We start from the raw sequence: 15,704 nt of genomic DNA on the forward strand, positions 1-15,704 counted from the left end.
ACAGTCGATGTCAGGAATTTGCTTGAGCTGATCCACTTATGCAGACAAACGTTCTTTTTTAAGGCTTTATATCTGCGACAGAGTTACTCGCTAAGTATGCTGCTGTAATTTGCATAAAAACTTAGGAATTCTTTTGTTTTGTTTTTCGAAAAAAAAATTATGCAAATTACGGCAGATTAGTGTAAAACCGTATAAAGATGTATGACCAGTTGTGTTTGAATGGGTGGATCAGGTAAATCAAATTTATGTCTTAATTTCACTGACGTCGACTGTATGAACAAGCGAGAGGTGACTTGGTCACTCTATGGATTATTAAAACATCAGAAGATTAAAAGTATGTATAAACACTGAAGGTAATGTACACCATGTTGTAAATATAAGTATTGGCGCAACGCACTTCAAGCAAAAGTGATCGTAGGCAGCAGCTGTCAAATAGAGGTATTTTGTATGAAATGGTTGTTTACAGTGTTTTACAGTTGTGTGACACACTGTCAAGTTTCAGTACCATTTTTAAAGTACCACTCATACTTGAAGTGCGTTGATTGGCGACATATGAAACTCATCCGAAACTTGGGTTCCATAAAGTTTTGTTATCCGCTGAGCATTTGCATTACCTTCAGTGTTTATATACAATGAAAGTAGATAAGTAGGTATGGCCAGTCCATACAAGTCGGAGCACATACGGATTTGCATATCGCCACCTCAAACGAACTCATTTCTAGTGGAAATTTGCACTAGAAATGAGTTCGTTTGAGGTGGCGCCATGCAAATCCGTATGTGCTCCGGCTAGAACAAATTTGAACGTTTGGCCATACCTATCTATTTACTTTCATTGTTTATATATGGATACACTATGTCAACGATGTATTAAACAAGGTTCTGAAAGAACCAGGTTAAGACAACTCTGATCACGAAGGCGGTGACACACAAATTGAGTTCAGCGGCTACGAAGTTTATTTTTCATATACGTAACAACGTAACAACGTAACAAAAACAAAATTTCGAATTTTCCTAAAAAACATTTTCTTCAAGTTCATTTCACACGCAATCTGCACTGAGTACGTTTATCGATTTCGGTGTCACCCGCCTTCGTGAGTGTCTTAACCTGTTCTTTCAGAACCTTGGTACTAACGGCACTGCTTACTTATCTGGTTTTAACGACAAACAGAATGAATTTAACGAAAATTTCGAATAAGAAACACTTGACAGCTCCGTTCATTTTTGTATTTACCTATTCCGACTGACTGCTGTTTGTTTTGGATGTGAATTACGCAAAGTTTAATCGCAGTGAGATTTATATTTTAATTTAGATGAGTTAGAGCAGAAGGTAATTACATTTTCTTTTCTCAAATTTTATTCTTCATTTAGCCATAAGAAACCGTAAACCATGATGAACCGACTGCGATATGTTCGATTCAAAGACTACCGGAATGTACATGCAAAACACCTCTCCACCGAAGCAACTGCTAATCGATTTCAGTTAGAGCAATTGAAGAAACGAAGCCTCATTCGACTGCACGGTGATTTGGTTTCTGATTTCCTGCAATCGTTAATAACAAACGACATAAATCATTTGAGCCAGCAGCCGGCAATCTTCAGTATGTTCTTGAACAAGGCTGGACGGGTGCTGTATGATGCAATAATTTACAAAACCAAAGAAAACACACTGTTGGTTGAGTGTGATGCGCGGGCTGACGTTGACTTAGTGAAACACTTAAAAATGTTCAGAGTACGAAAGAAAATCGACATTGATGTCGCTAGTGATCTTACAGTTTGGGTGCTATTCGATCCGGACGGAGCCAAGAAAGACATACCAACGGACAAATTAGTCAATTTTCAAGCACTATCGAACAGCAATGATGACCTGATTATTTGTGACGATCCTCGAGTTCAAAACCTTGGTGTCCGGATAGTCGCTCCAAAGGATTGTGACATATTACAGAGGCTATCACCGCAAAACGTTTCGCAGGGTAATCCTAAAGACTACACAATTCATCGATATAAACTTGGAGTGGCCGAAGGCGTCGACGAATTACCGCATGCCAAATGCTTTCCACTCGAATCGAATTGTGACTATTTGCATGGCGTTAGTTTTCACAAAGGCTGCTACTTAGGACAAGAGTTCACGGCTCGTACCCATCACACCGGTGTGATCCGAAAGCGACTGATGCCGCTACAGTTAAATGGACAATTGACAGATTTTTGTAGCAATCAAATCGAGACAACTGATGGTGCTGTTGTTGGAAAGTTACGAGGTCATCAGCAGGATTGGGGCCTGGGTTTGCTGAAAGTGGATGTTGCACTACAAGAAACGTCGCCATTTATTTTGGGTGGCAGTGATGTGTATGTGAAAGGGACTACGTACAAACCGTTTTGGTGGCCAACCGAAGCTCCTAAATTAAATGAATTGAAGAACAAAGAATTATAGTCGAATCGGTCAGTTGAATAAAAGTTTAGATTCTGTTTGATTAGCAGTTGTTTTGTGTTGTGGGCGTAATGGGTGATCCTTTATGAAATTCCACTTTCGAATATGAAAACTCAATTGAAAAAATTCCACCTTTTTCACTGTGGTTGTCTTCGGAAGAGTTCGAATTTTTAGTCTCTGACATCGAGATCACCACGCTCAATGTAAATTAAAGAAAGAATTTCTTGAATAACAGCGATAGCACTTTCATCTTTCAGAGCTGACGTAATGTACAGAATCTGTTTGATTCTTTTTTCTTACTTTGTTGACAAACAAGATCGCAATTTGAATTTTTTGTTATCACTCAGTGGCCCAGAGGTGATTTTTTTGTTTTGATTTTATTAAACTTTGTTCCCGGAGTTACGCGATTTTATTAATTTTTGTAATTACTGTACTCGTACTCGTAAAAAGTGCTACTTTCGAATATAAGTTATAAGTCGTCGTTTATCTCATTTGTTGCTTAAAATAAGATATGAAATGGAGAAATCAGGCAAATGAAGAATAATAGCAAGCACAGCTTCGATACGAAAGTCGTACTTTTTACGCGTGCAAAACAGTTACAGACTTAGTTTTCCATATTTTCGACACTTTGGATTCTTAAATTTGAATATTCCAGGCACATTCGTGTTCTGAATCGTATAGGCTATTCACAACTGTTGATTGCTGCTGTTGGTTCGCCTGGTAATATCACCTTTTCTTTGGTTTGACTATTCACAAGAGTCAGTGAGCCTTCAACTCTATTCTCAATCACTAAAATTCCGCAATTTCTGTCACTCTTCCCAAAAACCAACTCCTCTTTCACATAAAGGTATCAAGGAGTCCATTGATTTGCAAAACAAAAACTTGGTTATTTCTTGCAGCCTCTAAATAATGGACGAACCATCAGAACTGGAACCCTCTACATCCGCCCAAAACGACCCGAAAACTAAAGCCCAAGAAGAGGACGACGTTCCAAAGCCACAATTCAAATGCCACAACTGTGACCTTAACGAAGAGTACGACTATTTCGGGAAGCGTCCGCCGTTTGCCAGCCGAATCCAATTCAACGAGAACTGTTACGTGATGAAAGATCCATTCTCGCCGGCACCCGAACAGGAGAAGACGACAAACAGTGAATATTTCATTGCACTCGGTGCGGATTGTGTGAAATGTAATCGGCCGATTTGTCGCGGTCAGGATTGTAGTTTTTATTACTCGAAGTCGTACTGTTTGTCGTGTGCCGGTGGTGTGTTGAGTTCGTTTCCGCTGGAAGTGCAATCGAAAATTCGGAAGCAGATTGCGAACAGTCGGACGAAATAATCTTTTGGAATTGGAAGGAAAAGCCGGAAATATTTTTTTTTTATTTAATTTAAAATTCATTCTTAACGTTAAATCTTAATTTTCATTTTGTTTTATACATAGACTTTCATTTAAAAATACAATTCATCTTTATCCTTAATCCCCTAAATTGATTTATTAATTAAAATGTTTCGCTTGCATCATCATAATTTTTCGGTACATAATTTGCCTAATAGTTTTCACTTCCAATCAAACACAAAAAAATGTTATTAAAAAAGAAATTACGTTCACCTTCCGTGTCCGACCAGCGTTAGACATCCCTCCCTTTTTATGCATAAGTCTCCTTAATTTTGGTTAACAAAGCATCACATGTTTTCTTTGCGTCTCCCAAAAGCATGGAAGTGTTCGCCTTATAGAAAATTGGATTATCAACGGCAGCATATCCAACACCCAGTGATCGTTTCATTACAACCACCTGTAAAACAAACGAAAAATTAGGGGACCACAGCGATTTTCATCAAAAACAATCGGACAATATGCGAGACGAAATAAAGTCGGGTCGGCTAAAATTATAGTCGTGAAGTATCGTCAAAGTCAAATCTCCAAGATTTTTTTGGCGATTCGTCACATTTTGAGGATTTTCCTTGGCAATTCATCATTTTGATTGATTCGTCAAATTACCAAGAAAAATCTCCAGAATGTGAGGAAACACCAAGAAAAACCGCCAAAGCGTGAAGAAATTTTTCATTCTCTATGTTTCTGGGCGTTTCTTCGCACTTTGATTTTTCTTGGCGATTTTTATGTTATTTCTGGCGATTCTTCACGAAAATATAACATTAGAGACCCAAACCATGTCGATCGGGTTGAAAATCGATGAACAGTCAGTCCATTGATGTATTGAAGATCCAACTTTATCACTTTTCCTAGACTATCAATGACCTTAACGAACGTCACCTTTGCCCCAATCAACCAAGTGACAGAATGGAGAATGGTTCCAATTTCGTTTTTGTAAAAGAATTCTGAAGTCGCAGTCAAAAAAATTGTTGTCCCACTACCAATCAAAAACTCCAACGGTAGTCGTTGGTTGCATAAACTTACCTGCTCTGATTTCCACACTTTCAGCACAGGCATGCCGGCAATAATTGAGTTAGGATCATCTTCGGCTGCACTATTCACTGTGTCGTTGGCTCCGATGACCAATGTGAGGTCAGTCTCTCCAAAGTCATCGTTAATTTCCTCCATTTCCAATACGTCATCATATGGCACACCAGCTTCGGCCAATAGCACGTTCAATTGACCAGGCATACGACCTGTTTGCAGGTTGGGTTAATGTTTCATCGACATGACATAGACATTAAAAATATTAACTTACCCGCCACTGGATGGATACCGAAACGAACATTCTTTCCCTTCGACTTTAAAATGGAAACCATTTCAGCAATCGGATATTGAGCTTTGGCTACACACAAACCGTAGCCGGGTGTGATAATTATGTTTCTCGCATTTTTAATCAAATCAACGCAACCCTCGACATTCACTTCGGTGTGGGTTCCAGTTATTTCCATAGCCTTACCGCCACCAGTTGATGATGTTCCATATCCACCAAGAATAACGTTTGGCAGTGAACGGTTCATGGCTTTGCACATAATGTACGAGAGAATGGCACCAGATGATCCAATCAAAGCGCCGACGATTGTCATCAAATTGTTGTTTAACATGAAACCTTCTGCGCACAGGGCCCAGCCAGAATACGAGTTGAGAACTGTGATAACAACAGGCATATCAGCACCGCCAATAGCGGCAGTTAATGTAACTCCCATCGCAGTTGACATAGCTGCTGTGGCGCCAAGTAATCCTAGCCCTTCCGTAAATGAAGGATCCATGTAGAACGCGCCCATCGCTAAAGCGTTACCAGCCAATAAACCACCATTTATATAATGACGGCCAGGCAACAATAACGGAGATGAATTCAAGATTCCTTGTAGTTTTCCGTAAGCAACCAATGATCCACTGAATGTAACACCACCGATGTATGTACCCAAAAACAGAGCTGTTCGCAGGACATTCGCTGCTGGATCTGTGGCCAATGAGGGAAAATCGTGCATATATGTTGCAACGCACGTAAGAACGGCAGCCATTCCAACCAAACTGCGAATGGACGTTTAAGATAGACTTTTCGACCGGATAGACTCAGTACTCTGTACTCACCTGTGGAAAGCGGCGACCAATTGTGGCAAATCTGTTATTTGAATTTTTTTGGCAATTATTCCGCCGATACCACCGCCGATTGCAGCAACACCTGCCATTTGCAGGAGAACGTCAAGAGATGGAGCTATTTGGCCAAGTGTGGCCGCAATTCCACCAGTCACACCAATCTGTTCACAAAATAAATATTCAGTTGGTAACCAAATCGTTGTCCTTTCCATACTCTAATTAGGGGTTCACTTACCATTCCAAGAGTATTTCCCAATCTCGATGTCTTTTGAGAAGAAAGACCAGCGAGAGCGCCAACACAGCACAAACTAGCTGCTAAGTAAGCCATTTGATGAATTTCTGGCATTTCTGAGAGAGCAGCATATCCGTATCCGCCTAAGAATACGGCTGCTGGAATACCATACAATGCATTGTACTCTGGTGGATCGGTAGGACGTTTGAACATATCAAGCATTCTTTGGGTAACTTGGAATCCACCAAAAATGTTGATGAATGAAATGAGTGCAGCGCTTGCGGCCAATGTTTCGGTTACGTTTGATGGAACAACACCACCACCCATTAGGAGTAGTCCACCAACGGCCGTGATACCAGAGATCGCGTTTGTAACGGACATAAGTGGTGAATGCAGAGCTGGTGTAACGCCCCAAACCGTATGGTATCCAACGATTCCGGACAGACCAAATGTGGTCATCATTGTGGTAAATGCAGGTCCTGCAAGTCATTCGTTAGATTGTTAATGACAATTTCAAAATAGAGATAAGGAGAGAGTTACCTGGCGATGCGTATCCTAATGCCAACAGTCCACCTAAGCCAGCTGTGTACGTAAGACTGCTCTTCAAAACTTCATTGAAAGGATTTGGTGGTTCAGCTTGAACTATCGCTGCTCCAGTCTTTGGTGGCGGTGGTGCTGCTGCTACTGGTATCACTGGTGGAGGCCACATTAGAGCTCCATCGTTCAGCACGATACTGCCGCGAACCACTTCATCTTCCAAGTTGATATTGAAATGTTTCTGTTCTCCAATTGACAAGAGGAATTTGGAGACATTGTTAGCGTACAGTGTCGAACTTTGTGTTGGCAAACGACTGGACAAATCAGTAAGACCAATGTGTACAACATCATGGATAGTGACCACTTTTCCAGGGACTGTTGTAGCAACATTTCCACCACTTTCAGCGGCCAAATCAACAATAACGCTGCCAGGCTTCATGGACTTGACGTGTTCCTCGAGAATCAACCTAGATAATGGAAAAGTTTAAGCATAACGCTAAAAGTCAGTTAAATATGTTGTCTGAACATACAATGGGGCTTTTTTGCCGGGAATCAACGCTGTTGTTATAATCACATCGACCTCTTTGCATTGCTTTGCAAAGAGTTCATGTTCTGCATCCAAGAACGCTTGACTCATTTCTTTACTATAGCCACCAGCAGTGCCACCTTCTTCCTATGAAATCAATTGGAGTTATACGAAAACCTGACAGATCGTGTACCGATCAACTTGCCTCAATGTTGATGGTCAAAAATTCTGCACCCATACTCTCGACTTGCTCCTTAACAGCTGCCCGTGTGTCGAAAGCTCGTACAATAGCACCCATACCTTTTGCCTGTCCACAAGCGGCTAGACCAGCAACACCACCACCAATTACTAAAATTTTCGCAGGTGGAACTTTGCCAGCCGCTGTAATTTGTCCGGTAAAGAATCTTGGGAAGTGATTTGCAGCTTCGATGACCGCTCGATAGCCCGAAATATTTGCCATGGAACTTAATGCATCAAATACTTGAGCTCTTGATATTCTCGGAATGCAATCCATTGCTAAAAAAGTGAAATTTAATTTCGATCGGGTTCTATCGCTTGTAGCACAACAAATTCATTTACCAAATGCATTGATTTTACGTTCAGCGAGTTTACTGACCAAATCTTTATTTTGGGCTGGGTATAAGAATGACACCAATGTGGCGTTCTCTTTAATCAACGGAATTTCATTGTCCATTGGCTGTCTCACTTTCAACACGATATCTGACTGAAAGGCCGTTTGAGCATCGACAATTTTCGCCCCGGCATCAATATAATCTTGATCTCTGAATTTGGCTTCGAATCCAGCACCAGCCTCCACTTGAACGGTAAATCCATTTTTCACAAATGTTGCTGTTACAGCCGGTGTAACCGACACACGCCTCTCATTAACCCATTTCTCTTTGGGTACACCAATCTTCAAGTTGTTGTATGGTACTCCTTTCACTACCGCTGCTGGTTTGGCATCTTTTTGGAATAGTCTCGCAGTGCCTTGTTGACGGATGAAATTGTTAATATTTTTTGTCTCGAATTTTCACTTTTAAATAATCTGTAATTACCGGAAAGGAATCTGGATGGATTTATTGGTCTTGTTACGTAGAGAAACCGTCCACCACTCATGGAGCAGAGACGTAACACGCCCAAGGTCATGTTGATACCGATTACTTGTCAAATGGTTGCTATAATAAAATGGAAAAACAAAATCAATAAACAAAAATCGGCAAAAACTTTTGAAGCAAGCAGGCGATGTTCAGTCAAACAATTAGATCATTGCGAAAATTCACTTTCATGACCACAGCTTGAAGCCCTGTCAAGAACTGAGACTTAAATGATTTGTTAGTACTGACCAATGATAGTATGAAGTGGTACGGTTTTATTGTTATTGCTCAATGAAACTTTAAAGGTAACAAATGGACGATCGTCGCGATTTAATGGAGCTGTCAAATTTGCAGATTAATAATTGAATTGATAGATTCGTTTCGAACAGAACAATTCGTGACTCTAACAACTAACGAACTTCTCGGACTGAAATGTATGAAGTTACAAGTTTCATCAAAAGAAATCACTTGACCCCCCTTATCGCATACATGCAATAGACACACGATTAAACGTATTTTTTTGAAGAATATCTTGAATGGCATAATGAAAATGTCAAACAAGAAACTTTCAGCTGATTTAGTGTTCAATGTGTTCATATCACATACCAATTAATCGTTGTATACCACTCAGTTTCGCACTACAGAACATTATATCCATCATCCAAACATTAAGTTCCATAAGAGGAACGAAACAAAAACGATTTTAAATGGATTGTGTCCACGGCATAGTAAAATAAACCAGGCAGGAGCGGTTCATTTTCGAAACGTCAAATAAGGGACCTAATACACTGTATGAAAATGAACTCAAATGAACACTGACATAAGTCGAAAAATTTTATTTGCAAAATTTATAGGGCTACTAGGTCCCTAGTCAAACAAGCGCTCCTGCCTGGTTAACTTTACTCTGTCGTGATTGTGTCACATACAATAGAGTAAAACGTATTACTGTATGGCATTAACGAGACCGATGCCACAAACCTGTTGCAGTTGATGAAGGTAAAATCTTTTAGATAAAATGCGATCCCATCGCTAATTGTTCTCAGAAACATTCTACATCAATTTTTACACCGGAAAGATGTTTATCTTGAATCTTTTAATGTCGGTTTGGAATAATCTGCATATAAACAAACAAAAACAGCTCTCCCATCACTCTTTAATATAATTAACTGTGAAGAGTTTCATTGCATACAAGAAACCGACCTAGCACAATAAATAACGCCGTATAACAGTTCTCTTTCACCTACTAACATTTTTAGAGCCGACAATTAATACTTAATTGGATGTATAATGGTTGGTTAGCCTATATACTGTATTTAAATTACGAAACAGTACGATAGATTGAATGGGAACAACAAATTTTATAATTCTTTCTGTATGCAGATAATGCCAGTTATCGCTGTCTGTTGAAAGTCAATAAGCTACTCGATTTTTTTTGTTCGCAAGTACTTTTCCTTTCCTTTCGCTGATAAAATGGTTAATTAATTTTTTGTTTTGTTAAATCGCTAATGTATATCAAATCATGTAAAGTATGTGTAAGACGAACGGCAGTCATATAGACGCTGGACGGCTGGACTAAGTTAAACATATACGTAGTGAATTTTATTCAAAACCGTAACATAACCCATCGAACCAATTGCCGAAAATCGAGTCTTGAAACAAAAATTCTCATAAACTGTTCAACCGAAACAAAACAAACAAAAAAAAAACTCAACAGACCTCACAGTAATCGATTGATTTTAAAAAGAACAACAAAGCTGAGACAATATTCTACGAATCGAAATTCGTTTAAATTGATCTGTAACTTAAGACGATCGTGGGGCAAAATATATTCGTTTATTGTTGGTCTGTAAGTGAACATAAACAAAAACGAAAACACTGGCGGCGGTTTGTTTATATTTTCATGATAACTTTCGAAACTGATGCAAGTAGAGTATAAGTTTTGATGTGGTGTTTGTGTGGAGCGCAAGTAAAAATGAGTGAAAATTTCCTACATTTTTATAGAGTTGGCCTTATCAGTATACAGTCGACCTGTACGGTGCGTAGAGGTAATTGAACCGACTGGCGTCATTCACAATGATCCACATTTTGACACATTTTGTATAAGGAAGATGTCACTTTGTGAATTATTGTGAATGAAGCGGCGAGAGATTCCTTGACACCATGGTAGAGTGTCTCATTGAGTGAATGCAAAAACGGATATAATGGTAGAGTGCTATTAAGATTCAGCCAGTCTGAAGCAAAATATAAAGATATGAGAAGCTTGCGGCGCGGCATCCATCGGAGCTAAGAAAAAAATCTTAAAACAAATTGGACTCCCCGATACCATTTTACTGAATAAATTGATTATAATTTACTTGAACAATTTCAGGTTCGAAACTTTTATAAAATACCTTTAGGCCCGAATTAACCGTAGTGTAGTGGTGAGAGCAGGTGGATTACCACTAAATATTAAATCAAAAATAGATGACAATATCATGCAGATCAGATGACAATATTTTCTATCGAGACCAAAGATCCGAGCCCTCATCGTATTCTTATCAAATACACAACCCAATCTCTCGCGCTCTTTACAAATTGTGCGTACGCATTGCGTGAGATTAAATACAGTGGGTATGTGTTGGTGATGCAATTGTTTTCTCTCTCTCTCTCTCTTTCTTTTTCAACGAAGAGGTATCACATCTGCACTGATAAATTGCGTAGAATAATGAGCAGTTGAGATGGAAATTGTGATGTTTGAAGGCAGACAGTGGGATTGAATTTATTCAACAAAATTTTTGGTAATTCATATACGCGTATATATTATTGTATGCAACAATAAGAATAGGGTTCGCAGAATTATTGTCGTACGAAACACCCAATCGACACACAAGCTTGTAACACCGATCTGTTTTCTTGTCGATTATAAAATATTCAACAGAGAAACAAAATCAATTTTTCGGCAATTTGTTGTGTGAACATACACAAGATAATCAACTCAGATCAAATTTCGATCAAAATGGCCAAATTTCGATTCGAAACAAACACAATTTTCATTCACCTTTTTTTTTAATCGAACACAAAACCACTGTGACACCCAACTTTCAGCCAACAATTTGAAAATTATATTTAATTCTAAACTAAAAATATTTCGCTAAACAAACCAGCACGCAATCGGCAAGAGTCACTCTGCTTGACTGGCTGGCAACTCTCTTGGATACGAATTACATGCCGGTTCATTTCCAATTTTTTTGTGAGATAAGACTGACAAAATATACCTCCAAAGTTATATTTGATTGTGTGCTTTGGGTTCTCGCATACAAAAGAAGAGAAATCGTTTCTTTGCTGGTATTATATGGGCTCGCAGAGAACTCCAATGTGTGTTTATTTAACATCCACATTAAAAAAATGAGACACTCGGTTGTGCCTTCCAAAAAACATATGGTTTCGGGTTGTATTATTTGTTCATAATATTAATGATGAATGCGTGGCATTATGGATATGTAATATGCAGAGGCTTTTATCTTTTAAATTAAGAATATGTGAGGAAATTACGCGAGAATACATTTTTGTAGTTTTTTGATCATTTTTTTTTTTTTTTGTATATACGTTTAGAGTAACGTGTAGTTATATGGTATACGGGATACACGTAGACAATTTAACGATCTAATTTGAATTTTTCTGATGATACTTTTGTTTTAACATTCTAAAAACTAAATGAACTACCGACCGGTATTTGACCATTTTAATTATTTTTCTGTTGTTTTTAAATTAAAACTAATAAATAACGATTTGACCAATATGGACCAGCAGTGTAGTTTAAATGACAGTCTTATAAATAAGAAATATATTTCAGCAGATGAATTCTTTTTCGGTATACGAAAATGCGTCAATGAGAATGTTTTCTGAAGATGAAAAAAAAAATGGTTTCGAGTATATTTCCAGAATTTTATGCGCATATTATAAAAAATAGATAAATATTTATATCATCTTCAAATATTTACGGCTTACATAACCGAGAAAAGAAAAAAAAAGATAAATTTGTTTATGTCATGAACAATTAGAATTTTTTTCGCAAATACAGAAAAGCTCCACATTATTCTTATGATTATTATAAGTTAAATTTGGCCTTTTGCGACGATGATGAATTTAATGCCGCTTTATAAATCAGAGCTCGTGGTTTTTTCTTGTCTTTATTTTTTTTTTTGCAAAATCCCCGTGCTCCAATTCCAAAACAGTATACAATAAAAAAGTGGTTTATCTGGTCGGTCATACTTTAACTCACGAAATGTTCGCTTATGTCTTGAAAACATTTTCCAATTTTTAATCATTTTTACGAATTTGTAGATTCGATATTGTGATTACATTCAATATTGATTGAATATTGCCACTTTTCGGTCTTACCGTGTGGCAATCATGTGCCACATATAATTTGTCAACGTACTCTCTGGAGTACAATTTTTTTTTTTTTTATTATCAACACACAGTAATCAAAGCGACAGATAAAATTTTAGGTAATGAGACTTTATGACCATGTAATTTAAAATTAGCGCAGCACATTGGTGTGCTTTATTAGATTAGAGTTAAAAATATTTATCTAGACGATGGTTAACAATGTTGCAGAGAGATCGATTTGGGAGGCACAACCACTTATACTTTTTGAGTCATGTGTTTATCTTAAAAAAGAAAAAAAGGTTTTTTTATCTGGTTCAAATGTTTGAACAGAAACACAATCATAATTTAGCATTATTTATGGGACATAAATATAACTATCACCACCACTTATGATCGATTTGTTTGATATTATACGTTTTATTCAATTCAAACTTAATGGCATTGAACTAATTGTAAAATTGTATTTTTATTGGTAATGAGATCTTAGAAGTACTTTAACTTTTGCTACGTCAGCAGGGAAACACTTTTATCTTTGACTGGTAAAACCTCTTTTCTCTGATTTATAATCAAAATTTGGGATTTTCGTGAAAAAAAAGCAATACTGAATCGACTCTCGAAGTTGGTGTGATTTTAAGTACAGGTTAGAGGCTGTGTCAGTTAGTGAATCCTACCCATCCTACCGCTAAAAATCTTTATGAAATTCACCGGTAAATTTCATACAAATTTTTTACCGGTTCGATTAATCTATTGTCTATGGGTTCTTCTGTTTTCAAATTCAATGCAGTTCACTGTGACTCTAGTGCATTGGAGTTAAGGTGCTTTCAGTTTAAGAAAAATTCATCCGTTTACAACAAATGTTCATCCGTTTACGTAAACTCCGCCTACATTCTATTGTTTGAACACATCTGTCAAGTACACGGATGAACTAAACGGACTAAACGAAAGAGCGTTCAATAAGTAAAAGCCAAACCTTCTATCAAAGCTATCATTAGAATTGAGGGTTTAATTACCTCTCTAGGATAATTTTGGTTATAAATTCGTATATTGACAACCAAGCATTAGCCTTTGTGTGCAGATATATAACAAATATCCACTTGGCAAAAAGAAAAATTTATGAGCAGGTAGGTAGTAACCTGAATGAGCAACTTTTTTTTGGTACGTTGTAGTTGTTAGTTTACATTCTTAAAATGTGTTTTAACGGTTGAAAGGTCTAAGCAAATTACCTGTAAAACGAAAACTGTTGATTTTTTTTTCGAGAATAACAATTTTCTTTTCACTCACACGATTCTCCAACACAAATTAAATTTTACGTTAAAAACATGAGTTCTTAGCTAAACTTTTTTTGTATTTTTTTTTTGCAGTTTACACACATTATTTGTGTTTTCTTGTTGAAAATAAGCAAATACACATGTAAGTTAGAAATTAGTAACACCAAGGCTGTGACCATATGACGTGTCCTTACTTTTTAAAGGACGAAGCCTCTGAGGACTATAAAAATGTAAAAAATGGTTTCAAAAAGGACAAAGAGATTTGTTCAAAAATAATAAAATGAAACGACCGTATGGACAAAAAGTTTACACACATTTATTACTGCCGGGGCAATGAAAAGTTACTGAAGAAACTATCATTCAAACACAATTTCTGAAAGTGTAGTTAGAAAAACATTTGCGAGTTTTTTCGAAGCGAATTTTAGATTATTTAATAAACAGCAGTAACAGATGGTAGAGATAAAATGAAAACTTTTTCTTTATTTATTTAAGCAATCGTAACATTATTAGGTTAGCACACCTTTTTTACAATTCCTATGTGATAACAGATTCGTTTCACGCAGAATAATGTTTTTGTTGTGGAGGTAGCCTTACATAACAAGATCTAATTTTAATTTTTGTATGTCAATCATATCACAAAAACGATTAAGGTTGCAGTAATCATAAAACAATTATTTGGTGGATTCTCTCGTGAGACATGAATTTGAAGTTGTTTTAGCTCCTTAAAATTGTAATGCATACTCGAGCTACGCAAAGCGTTTAATTTTAGAAATTTATTTTATTTTGTTTGGAAATAAATGAAATTGAAATGAATTTGAACTTCCTTCAAAGTTCGTTGTAGATATAGTTCATTGCAAATGAAAGTTTTTGATTAGAATGGACAAAGAACCAAATCTGTTCCTAAGTCACTTTGTGTATCAATTGGATCAATTGGAATCACAGTCAGAAACAGTAGAAGATGTAAAATGGTAAATTTGGATAAATTTGGTATCGAATAGTAATTGAGAGACATTAGTTTTTAAGAATTGAATTTATGATCAACTCTATACGGGGTTCGTTCACACACGCCTTAAAATATTTTTTTTTTGTTTGTGTATTAGTTACGAATAAAACAGATTCCCATCCCTTGTTGAAGTGTATTTTGTTGGGGTCGGGACGGCATCAATACATCAAAAAAAAAAAAAAAATTTTCTATGATTGATTTCAAAGTAGAGGTAGAAGAGTAATATTCAAGAAATAAATATTTTTTCAACTGGAACAAGGAACAGGTTCATGATTTTGTTCGGTATGCAGGTAAAAATTGAACATTCATGGGCTACACCTATGTAACAATTTTCACTCAATTCGCTTACAGCTGTCGATATCCTTTTCCCCTTACAGTAAACAATTTTGGGCTGAGCTAATTTTGCTGTAGCAAATGTTCCAACAATTCAATTTGATAAAATGTTGTCCTCACTTCGTCTATGCTTCTCTTTATCTGTTAAATTACAACTACACGTCGCTAACTTCCGTTTCGAACGAATAAATAATCTACCCTTGATGCTATCGACACTTTCTTAAGCATTACCAGCGCTTTTCTTTAAGTACTTTTTTCGGTCATGGTAAGTATGTAATGTATCGCCTAGTCGCATTGTCTTAGAGATAAACCATATCAATTAATGTCTTGTGACTCCATCCATATATAAGTCTCTCTAAATTAAACTTATATATGAGCGATAGA

The 15,704-nt window shown here is 37.0% G+C and overlaps 3 protein-coding genes across 8 annotated transcripts; 2 read left to right on the forward strand and 1 right to left on the reverse strand.

The window, feature by feature from the left end:
- Positions 1 to 1,151: 1,151 nt before the first annotated feature.
- Positions 1,152 to 2,468, forward strand: LOC119068480 (putative transferase CAF17 homolog, mitochondrial). Its single transcript, XM_037172091.1, has 2 exons — positions 1,152 to 1,287; positions 1,369 to 2,468. The coding sequence occupies exon 2, from the start codon at positions 1,388 to 1,390 to the stop codon at positions 2,426 to 2,428; it is 1,041 nt and encodes a 346-aa protein (XP_037027986.1). The 5' UTR covers positions 1,152 to 1,287; positions 1,369 to 1,387; the 3' UTR covers positions 2,429 to 2,468.
- On the forward strand, positions 1,217 to 4,030 carry LOC119068492 (cysteine-rich DPF motif domain-containing protein 1). Of its 3 annotated transcripts, none has more exons than XM_037172104.1 (2): positions 1,217 to 1,327; positions 3,325 to 4,030. In XM_037172104.1, the coding sequence occupies exon 2, from the start codon at positions 3,335 to 3,337 to the stop codon at positions 3,761 to 3,763; it is 429 nt and encodes a 142-aa protein (XP_037027999.1). In that variant the 5' UTR covers positions 1,217 to 1,327; positions 3,325 to 3,334; the 3' UTR covers positions 3,764 to 4,030. The 3 variants fall into 3 exon arrangements, with proteins under 3 accessions (XP_037027999.1, XP_037028001.1, XP_037028000.1); XM_037172106.1 differs by lacking the exon at positions 1,217 to 1,327 and adding an exon at positions 2,612 to 2,694; XM_037172105.1 differs by lacking the exon at positions 1,217 to 1,327 and adding an exon at positions 2,650 to 2,782.
- Positions 3,794 to 11,535, reverse strand: LOC119068446 (NAD(P) transhydrogenase, mitochondrial-like). Of its 4 annotated transcripts, none has more exons than XM_037172021.1 (11): positions 11,383 to 11,535; positions 8,307 to 8,426; positions 7,831 to 8,238; positions 7,457 to 7,767; positions 7,256 to 7,398; positions 6,729 to 7,192; positions 6,192 to 6,667; positions 5,951 to 6,117; positions 5,115 to 5,890; positions 4,841 to 5,052; positions 3,794 to 4,217 (listed from the first exon to the last, which is right to left on the reverse strand). In XM_037172021.1, the coding sequence occupies exons 2-11, from the start codon at positions 8,395 to 8,397 to the stop codon at positions 4,071 to 4,073; spliced, it is 3,195 nt and encodes a 1,064-aa protein (XP_037027916.1). In that variant the 5' UTR covers positions 8,398 to 8,426; positions 11,383 to 11,535; the 3' UTR covers positions 3,794 to 4,070. The 4 variants fall into 4 exon arrangements, with proteins under 4 accessions (XP_037027916.1, XP_037027915.1, XP_037027918.1 ...); XM_037172020.1 differs by having other exon boundaries at positions 3,796 to 4,217; positions 8,307 to 8,428; positions 11,386 to 11,535; XM_037172023.1 differs by having other exon boundaries at positions 3,796 to 4,217; positions 11,486 to 11,505.
- Positions 11,536 to 15,704: the final 4,169 nt, after the last annotated feature.

Source organism: Bradysia coprophila (assembly GCF_014529535.1).
Source record: "Bradysia coprophila strain Holo2 chromosome X unlocalized genomic scaffold, BU_Bcop_v1 contig_185, whole genome shotgun sequence".
In the NCBI taxonomy this organism is placed as follows: domain Eukaryota; kingdom Metazoa; phylum Arthropoda; class Insecta; order Diptera; family Sciaridae; genus Bradysia; species Bradysia coprophila.

Excerpts from the sequence above, each read along its gene's own strand:
- LOC119068480 (XM_037172091.1), top strand. The coding sequence starts at position 1,388 with ATGATGAACCGACTGCGATATGTTCGATTCAAAGACTACCGGAATGTA.
- LOC119068492 (XM_037172104.1), top strand. The coding sequence starts at position 3,335 with ATGGACGAACCATCAGAACTGGAACCCTCTACATCCGCCCAAAACGAC.
- LOC119068446 (XM_037172021.1), bottom strand. The coding sequence starts at position 8,397 with ATGACCTTGGGCGTGTTACGTCTCTGCTCCATGAGTGGTGGACGGTTT. Across the intron at positions 7,193-7,255 it reads CCCGGCAAAAAAGCCCCATT|GTTGATTCTCGAGGAACACG; the intron begins GTATGTTCAGAC and ends TCCATTATCTAG. Across the intron at positions 5,891-5,950 it reads TTGGTCGCCGCTTTCCACAG|TTTGGTTGGAATGGCTGCCG; the intron begins GTGAGTACAGAG and ends GTCCATTCGCAG.